At 36.4% G+C, this 10,051-nt stretch overlaps 2 protein-coding genes across 2 annotated transcripts; both read left to right on the top strand.

Moving 5' to 3' along the window:
- The first annotated feature begins 867 nt into the window (after positions 1-867).
- On the top strand, positions 868-3,300 carry LOC137650874 (uncharacterized). The gene has a single exon (XM_068384029.1). The coding sequence runs from the start codon at positions 868-870 to the stop codon at positions 3,298-3,300; it is 2,433 nt and encodes an 810-aa protein (XP_068240130.1).
- A 1,894-nt stretch (positions 3,301-5,194) lies between these two features.
- LOC137650873 (uncharacterized) lies at positions 5,195-6,310 on the top strand. Its single transcript, XM_068384028.1, has one exon. It carries the CDS (start codon positions 5,264-5,266, stop codon positions 6,308-6,310), a length of 1,047 nt encoding a protein of 348 aa, XP_068240129.1. The 5' UTR covers positions 5,195-5,263.
- Positions 6,311-10,051: the final 3,741 nt, after the last annotated feature.

Below are 10,051 nucleotides of genomic sequence, written 5' to 3'. Positions count from 1 at the left end.
TGTCAATTTGGCTCGTTGTATACTAGTTATATACTTAATAAGCAAAGTGGACCATTGCTTTTAGGTAATTATTATTTGATAATGTTAAGTGAAATCCATTATTGATACAATATATATATTGGAATGGCATTCCTATGTTTGAATATTTTATTAGTGATTCCGATAATTTTAAGTCACCACTTGAAGTGTAACTGATATTTGGTATTTTATACTTATCTAGGGGTTCATGAAAATGGTAATTGGAAGTTGGAGATGCTTGACCATCGCTTTGACCTCCATTTAAGGCGATCATCTTCGACAGCAGCAACAACAGCATTGGTTTTAATTTGAGCAGCAATATATGAAATCATTTTCATTATATATTCAATTTCTTCGTTGTTTAATTAAAGTTTTCAAAGTTCATAATTTTATGAAGGTTTCATTAAAATAAGATAATTATGCTTTGTATTAATTTTCCAATTACATTGTAAAGTTTTCCAAGATGGCACCCAACGTGGGGCTTAAGTAAGGTGCTCTTTTTGCTGTCTGGTTAGCTTCTGGGTTGGGGTTTTGTTTGTTTGTGGGTCTATGGTCTAAGTTTTAAATTTTATTGAAATGAGTGTAGACTTAAAGACTCGTAAATATATTCGTGGCCAAGTAACGCGGTTGTTTAATGAACATGATAAATTCACGAGTATGAATAAAACTGAGTTGAAGGCTGTTCAAATTAAATTGGTATCGTACAGTGATCAGTTGAACAGTCTTAATACTGTAATCCATAAGTCTTTGTATGGAGATGGGACAAATGAAGAGGAGTTCTTATTAGAATTGCAGTCTTGTGATTGTTACTCAGATAAATTAAATACCTGTTTTGCTGTTTTATAATTGATGGATTCTAAGCCTGAGGCCAAGGATTCTGCGACCGCAAGAAGTCTCTTAAAGAGTCCTGTAGTTCCATTTCCGGTTTACGCTAGCACCGAAAGTGAAAATGTTGAAAAATTTCTTGTTGAGTTTGAATCGGCTATTGCCACATATTCGTACACTGAGAGAGATAAACTATTAATTCTTAAGCAACAGGTATCAGGCAGAGCCTTAATTTTACTCGAGAATCTTGAAATTTCAAAGCAGACCTATACTGATGCTAAGAAATTGCTTAAAGAAGCACTGGCTTCTCGTTTGCTGCAGAAATTCAATGTAATTAAGCAATTAAGTGAAATGAAGCTTGAGTACGGCACTGATCCTTTTTCCTATATTGGAAAAATTACTAATGTAACTGAAACTTTTTCTACATTGGAAATCAAAGTAGATGATATTTTGCAGTATTTCATCTGGCAAGGCATGAATGACTCCTTTAAAGCTCGGCTAATAAATGTGACTAATCATGTGCGTCCATCACTTGAGGAGATAAAGGAAAAATTCTTTGAAGCATCTGAACGTTATATGGACGTCACGAGGAAGTTTAATGAAAGGAGGAAACAAGGAGGAAAATCTTCTACATCACTTGCAGTTAATGTTAAAGATGAGGATTATGAAACTAACAGAATTAGTACTGCTGACGCCGCTTCTCCGAGGAAAAGGTGCACTCTTTGCCAGGAAAACCATGCAACACATAAGTGTATAAAATATAAAGAACCTGAGCATAAGCTGAGACGCTTAGAAGAACTTAATGGTTGCAAGAAATGTGCTAACATTGGACATACCACTGACAAATGCAAGTTTAAATCCTTTAAGAAATGCTATTTTTGTAAGGGTTGGCATTTTTCATTTTTGTGTGATCATCAAGGTGAAAAATCTCATGATGAAAAACTACAAATGAATGCGAGAGGTAGCAAGGAAGTAAAAGCGGGTAATTCAAAACACAGGGAAACCTCAAGTGATGTAATGATTATAACTAAGGCTTTGCATACCACTGATGGCGCCTCTGTTTTGCCAACTTTTACCTGTGAAATGTTGAATGGAGCCCTTGTTAGAGGTTTGAAGGACTGTGGCTGTCAGACCAGTTTTGTAACTGAAAAACTTGCAAGTGATAATAGGTTGAAAGTGTTAGAATATAATGTCTCTTTAACAGTCAATGGTTTTAATTCAAGTAAGAAGTATAAATCTAAGATAGTTGAATTAAAGTGCAACTTTGATGATAAGGCATGTGTAATACATGCATTGTTTGTACCAAGCATAGATATAAACTTGTCATTGCCAGGAATTTCAGAAGTGGCCAGGGCCTTTGCCAAAAAAGGCTTCAAATTAGCTGATAAATATTTGACTGATGGTAGTGATAAAATAAAGGATATTGACTTGATACTCGGTACAAATGATGCCCATTGTTTATTAGATTTTTCAGTAAAATTTGGCAATGATCACCCATCTGTTTATTTGGGATCAGCTGCAGGAGTGATGTTAATGGGTAATGTCAAGATTATGCAACAGAATCTACCTTATCTTTCAAAGGATTTTTCTTGTTCTTGGTGTTCGGAGCACTCTCGCTCGGTTGCCTATTATGAGGAAACATGCAAGTTAAATGGAAACAAATCCCCTGTATTTGATGGCATAGATGGATGCTGCAAGTATATTGGATTTGGAAGTTCTATGGGTGAGCCAAGTGGCTTAAGTTTGGATTGCGAGGTGCAGGTTCAAGCTAACTTCGCTATTTTAAATGAAAAAGGTATGATTGAAGAATCAGAGCTGAGACGTGCACCTGAGGAGATGCTGCAGTCTGTGTATGAGAAATCTATTTGTGAACCAGACCATGAAGATGGAAACTTTATGTCAGATTGTAATGCAAATTTTATTAAGTTTACCCTTGATAACGCAAGAAGAAATGAGGAAGGAAGGCTAGAGATGCCTCTTCTATGGAATGAAAAGAGCTGTCATTTGCTTGGACGGAATTTCAACCTTGCAAAGGCTGTATTGAGATCCAACACGAGAAAATTACAAAGGAACAAGGCAAATTTGGAACTTATGAATGAAAATTTTAAAGAACAAGAAAAACTTGGAATAATTGAAAGAATGCCAAATCTAGAAAGGTACATGGATGAGCATCCTGAGTGCAGTTTTTTAGCACACATGGGAGTTTTTAGGCTAGATCGGGAAACAACAAAATGCAGAGTTGTTTTCCTGTCCAATGTTTGTGAACCTAGCAGGTCCAGTGTAATGACGGTCAATCATAATCAGGCTATGTATGCTGGCCCATCACTCAATCAGAAGATAACGTCTGCAATGCTTCATTTGAGATTCGGATCTAGATTACTGATCTTCGATATTAAACGAGCATTCAATCAAATTGCACTCAGTGAGCTTGATCAGCAGAAGTTACTCTTTTTGTAGTATAAGAATGTTAAGAAAGGGGATTTCTCTATAATTGCCTACAAAAATATTCGTCTTCCTTTTGGACTTCGATGCAGTCCTACAATTTTGATGTTGGCTCTTTTCAAAATTTTAGTACTGGATAGCAAGAATGATAATCCTAGACTAAGAAATGGATAATGTATCAGCTCTTCTATATGGATAATGGTGGATTTACATGTGAATCATCTGAAACCTTGAATTGGATATATGAGATTTTACAGGGTATTTTTGGTCCTTACAAATTTGAACTACAGCAGATGTTTTCTCATGATTCTACACTACAAGATAAAATTGATGGAGAAAATATGCAATCGGATGTAGGATGCAAGAAATCTGAGATGGAGGTGAAATTACTTGGGATGATCTGGAATCGAGGGAGTGATACAATTTCAACCAGGAAATTGGGCCTTGATGAAAAGGCTAATACAAAGAGGGAAATTTTGCGATCCATTGCATCTAATTATGATGTTTTCAACATAAATGGTCCTCTTCTTAACAGAGCTAGACTTTTTATGCAGGACTTGCAATGTGAGAGGACGCTTGGATGGGATACACAACTTAGAGACTTTCAACAAAAGGAATGGAAAAATATTGCAAACCAAGTAAATTCTGCTCCTGTTTTTGAGCTTCAGAGATGTGTTGGTGTAAGGACAGATGAATATAAACTTGAGGCTTATGTTGATGCTAGCAAAAGAGTTTATGGAGTTGTTGTATATTGATGCAATATAAGAAGTGGTGAAAGAAGCTTTGTATTAGCGAAAAACAGACTCATTGGATCCAAATTGCATGAAAAGTCCATTCCTTCACTCGAATTACAGGCTATATGTTTGGGTACAGAGGTTTTGTTGGATACCTATAATGAACTGAATGGCACACAGTGCCTGGTGCCCATCAAAATAGTTGACTTGGGGCTATTCTCAGATAGTTTTGTTGCCCTGTCGGGGCTTAAGTCATTTTCTCATAGGTTTGATAAAATGCAGAAAAGGTCAGTGTTCGTAATGAACAAACTGAATCATATAATAAAGCTATGTGAGGGGAGAAGTGTTGGATTCTCCTTCGTGAGTGGAATGGACAACCCAGCCGACAAAATTACACGATGTCTGTCACTCAAAAGCTTAATGAAGTCTAATTACCATAAGGGTCCCAATATACGTGATCTCGATCAAGCTAGTAGAAGTGACCTTTTAGGTTTCAAAGTACCAATGGTCGAGAATTTAGAAACCATTGAGGCATATAGTGCATCAACCAGTATAAAAGAAAGCCAAACTGTAAAACTAGAGCACTTAATACCTCTAGATAGATATTCAAATATGAATAAGTTGATATGCGAAACTTCTGGAATGCTGGGATCGATGGAAAGGGTTTATAAACAATTCACATGGCTTTGATAAGAAGGACCTCCGCTCTAAGGCTTTGACTCAAATCATCTCTAGGGATCAACAAATAAATTTTCCAGATGTTATTGACTATTTAAGTAGTAACTCTAAAACCAAGATGGCTATGCCTAATTTGATATCACAGTTGAATTTGTATCCAGACACTCATAATTTAATAAGAGTGAATTGTAAATTTAATGAGAAGCGCAGTGTAACCAACCAAACTAATCCTATTCTTTTATCAAGAGAGAGTACTCTAACAAAACTTATTATATTGGATGAACATTTGCTTTTGAAACATGGTGGTTGCTATGCCCTTTGGACAGAATTACGTAGGAAATTCTGGATACCAAAATTCTTCTCAACAGTAAAAAGGATTCTGAAGGAATGTGTTGTAACGGAGATATAACCAAAGACCTGTCAAACTCAATCAATCAGCCTATAGGGAATCTAGATTGAGTTCATCTGATAAACCTTTTGGTAACGTATACCTTGATTATTGTGGTCCATTTTATGTGAGACAAGGGAAAGATAAAGTCAAGGTTTGGATCCTTGTTATTTCATGCATGTTCACACGAGCAGTTAATCTTAAGATCTGTATGGATATGACAGTTGAAGAGTTTTTGCGTGCTTTGTCACTGCATTCTTTTGAATATGGAGTCCCTCAGTTTATAGTAAGTGATTTGGGTACGCAAATAGTAGCAGGAGCCAATATTATTCAGGATTTCCTGAAGGATGCCGAGACTGTTCAGTATTTAACTGATAATAATGTTGAGAAAGTCCATTTTCAACAGTACTATAAGGGCTGCAGTCAGGTTGGAGGATTGGTTGAGAGCGTAGTCAAAATGACCAAGCATATGATACGGAAGTCAATCAGAAATAATGTCATTGAATTTAGGGATTTTGAATATCTTGTTTGTCATGCTGTACATTTGATCAATAGAAGGCCGATTGCATTTAAAGAAGCATTAAGAGATTGTTCTAATAATGTACCAACCCCTATAACGCCAGAGGAACTTATTCATGGATATTCATTGGTCTCTTTGAATATTATTCCCGCATTACAAGCTGACCCTGATTCTGATGAGGATTTTCAGGTTGCCTTTGATGTTGTACATAAAATTAAAACATCTTATGAGAAGCTGAAACAAATTAGAACTAACTTGCTGGAAATCTATCATCGGGAATTCATGAACACTTTAATTAAACAAGCTACTGATAAGAAGGATAGATATGCTCCTGTAAACCATAAACAAATCAGTATCGGCGATATTGTGCTGATTAAGGATGATGGATATAAACCTGTTAATTATCCTATGGGAATTGTCAAAGAAGTTTTCAAGAATATCAACGGAGAGGTAACTGCTGCGAAAGTTCTGAAGGGTAAAACCAATGAAATAACCAAAAGGCATGTTACTTCTTTAATACCACTCTTGAGGAAGGAGTCTGATGAGGATGCTGTAGGATCAGATGATGATGATGAGGATTCTGTAGCATTAAAAGAAGAGATTCCAGGCATGGACGTTTCTAGAAAACGTCCACAGAGAAAAGCTGCTGAGATATCACGGCAAAAATTCAAAACCATTCTAAACGATGTTATTTCAGACTTATAATTTTTTCTTTATTTTATCAAATTTACATAATTCTTATGTAAAATTTGATTTCTTCCCCGGGAGTGTTGAAAAATAACAGTTATTTTTTGTTTTCTGTTTCTTTTTATAATATGGTAATTTAGTAAGTTTGTAAAGGATTGTTTTTATTTTAACTTTCATTTTTAGTATTTAAACATTTTTGGTTCACATAAAATGATGACAATTCCTTAATAACCTGTTAAAACTTAAGATGGTTAGGGTCGTTGAAGGGACTTGCTGCTCGTTATACATTTCTTACAGAAAGGAGAAGTGGACGGCTTTCCATGAAAATATAGTTAGTTCTTAGCCATCTTCACCAGTGACAACATTGGATTTGCTGGCCTCTTTATCGTCATGGTGAAAAAATAAGTGATCTGTACCATGGATCCGCATCTTACGTTGCCTTCTTCTTGGAAGCCTCATCAAGAGCCAACACAGAAATTGTAATTTGTTTCATTTACGAACAGCATACACGGACAGTATGGGTTGTGAGGTACGTCATCATTTTAAAGGTCATTTAAATTTTGTGATTTATAATCCATAGTTCATTTGATAATGAAAGTCCCTTGCTTTGCTTTTTAGCCCCCACAAATAAATATACGCTTGGTTAATATTCATATCATTTACAATTTTTATGGAATTGCCATATTATAATTTCCCAGTCATAACTGAGAAATTCATTTATCTTCAGTTACTTTGAGCTGGTTAGATAAATTAAATTTTGTATCATATTCTGGTATTCTCTCATTTTTGCCACTTTTACGTTAATTAGTAGTTTATTTACATTAGTTGTTTTTACTACTTAGGTGGTTATTCGTTCGGCCTTACTGTCAATTTGGCTCGTTGTATACTAGTGATATACTTAATACGCAAAGTGGACCATTGCTTTTAGGTAATTATTATTTGATAATGTTAAGTGAAATCCATTATTGATACAATATATATATTGGAATGGCATTCCTATGTTTGAATATTTTATTAGTGATTCCGATAATTTTAAGTCACCACTTGAAGTGTAACTGATATTTGGTATTTTATACTTATCTAGGGGTTCTTGAAAATGGTAATTGGAAGTTGGAGATGCTTGACCATCGCTTTGACCTCTATTTAAGGCGATCATCTTCGACAGCAGCAATAACAGCATTGGTTTTAATTTGAGCAGCAATATATGAAACCATTTTCATTATATATTCAATTTCTTCGTTGTTTAATTAAAGTTTTCAAAGTTCATAATTTTATGAAAGTTTCATTAAAATAAGATAATTATGCTTTGTATCAATTTTCCAATTACGTTGTAAAGTTTTTCAAGACCATCAAGAGACTCAGCTGATTGATCAGATTCCCGAAACGCTAACAAGGGAAAACGCTAAACTTTCCCCGGTTCGCAATTCTGACAGACCTTGTGCAATGAGCACATCGGAAGGATGCATTAAGAGTCTGGAGAAAACACACATCAAATGCTTGAAGAGATCAAATATGACTTCACAATCGAACATCTTGTACAGTTCTGGTGAAGTTACCCATCCCTTTCTTAAAGGAAAGGCACCTAACAGCAGTTCACTTACAACTGATCCACGATGTGACGTTGGATACTCTATCTCAATCCAAGGAGATAGAGCTGAAATGGTCCATGGACGCAGACATATTCCATCCCAGATGGGAACAAGTCCCGGAACTGCAGCTCATTCTTGTCATCACGAGCATCTTCAAGAAAGTACCTCGTTAAATAGCCCCTTACGAGGATCCTCTAATGAGGCTGATAGACTAGATGAGGCCGGTCCTAGTTCCGATCCTAGCTATATTTCTAAAGATTCAAAAATAAACTGCCTTAGGTTTATCACGGAGAACCCAAACCCCTCATTTCACGAATTTCTTGCCCTAGCGGTTAGAAAGAGGTTTGGGATCTCTGAAGGCAATATAGAATTCTTAGAAGAATAAAAGGGTAAGTCTACTAGAAGACAATATGAGTCTTCCTGGAGGAAGTGGGTGGAGTTTGTTAAATCAAAAGGACCGAAAGAAATTTCTATGAACTTCTGTCTGTCCTTCTTTCTCCACCTTCATAGGCAGGGGTTGGCGGCCAATACGATAAATACGTGCAATTTGACCTTGACTAGACCTCTCCTATATGCCTTCTAAGTGGATCTGGCAAATGAAATCTTTAACAAGTTTCCGAAAGCATGTGAGGCCTGCAGCACCACCAAAGCCCATCTCTTGGTCTTTGGACAAGGTCTTACATTATGCCTCATCGGTGAACAATGAAGATTGTTCTGTTCGCTATAGCCTGTGGGGCTACAGTTAGTGGAATGGTGGCTCTATCGAGAGATGAGGGCCACATTCAGTTCACAGATTTAGGAGAACTGAATCTCTTTCCTGATCCATCATTTCTCGCTAAAAACGAGCTACCCACTAAGAGGTGGGGTCCCTGGAGAATCTGTCCTCTGAAGGAAGATGTCTCTCTATGTTCTGTAGAGTGTCTAAAGGCCTATCTTCGTGGAACTTCAGACTTCAAGGGAGGAGAGCTCTTTAAAGGAGAAACTTCGGGATCAAATTTATCTCTAAATCAACTAAAGGCGAAGCTCACCTACTTTATTCGTAGAGCGGATCCGGACAGTACTCCCACAGGTCATGATCAAAGAAAGATTGCTTCATCACTGAACTTCTTTCAGTACATGGACTTTGAACGTCTTCGTTCATACACTGGATGGAAATCATCCATAGTGTTTTACAAACACTATGCAAAACAAGTGCATGAACTGAAAAACTTTGAAGTGGCGGCAGGTAGTGTATTGAAACCTGCCCCTAATTTCTGTGATAAACTATTTTTGGTTTGGGTCCTCACTTGTCCTCGGACATGCACTGGATAAGGATCATCCAGGATGTTCTACAAACACTATGCTATGCTAGTCCATGATCTGAAGCAATATGTGGTGATGTCAGGTAACTTATTTACTCTGCTGTTTATTCTACGATGAACAGATAATTGACTGGGACTGTCAGTTAAGGGGAAAGGAAGTCATCCTTTTTAGGTATGTCTTCTTTTATTTAAGTGTTACCATGGTAACACTAGCTCTGTTCTAAAATACCAGGTGTGGAATTATACAGATAGCACTAGTGCTGGTATAAGAAGTACATAGTGCAGTTAATGGTAACCAGTACAGGAATTATGAAGAGTGAATATCTTTTATCTTCTCTTCAATCTAAGAGTGGCATTTCTTGACTTCATTCCTTCAAGAAAGAATTATGATTCCTGTACTCATTTCAGGTATAATCCCATTGTCAGACTACATTCGTTTTGCTAACCATCTCTTGTAGTCCTTTATTAGAAATAAATGTCTATTAGAATGTAGTACGTCCAACTTTGCCAGACAATTGTATCTATACATGCCAGACTTTCTATCTACCTAGAATGCATCCTTCACATATTTGTATGCATCAAAGGTTAGACATAAGAGACACTGATGTCATTTTGCCCAAATATACAACTTAAGACTATTTGTATATTCAGTGTACTTAGGTTTGGTCATACTATTTATGTTAGCCTTGAAATCCCTTTTCAACTGTCTAGATGACTCTTCCCTGCAGGAGGCAGGAAGCACTAACATTGTTTATGATTAGTGATGATGACATATAACAGTGTTGTCACTAGTCTCATATGGTCAGTATGACCATTGAAAAGGTTGATATAAGGTTTAGGCACTGATGGAAAATCCACAAATACATTAA

Source organism: Palaemon carinicauda, chromosome 12 (genome assembly GCF_036898095.1).
Source record: "Palaemon carinicauda isolate YSFRI2023 chromosome 12, ASM3689809v2, whole genome shotgun sequence".
Lineage (NCBI taxonomy): Eukaryota > Metazoa > Arthropoda > Malacostraca > Decapoda > Palaemonidae > Palaemon > Palaemon carinicauda.
This window is presented reverse-complemented; position numbering and strand designations above follow the sequence as displayed.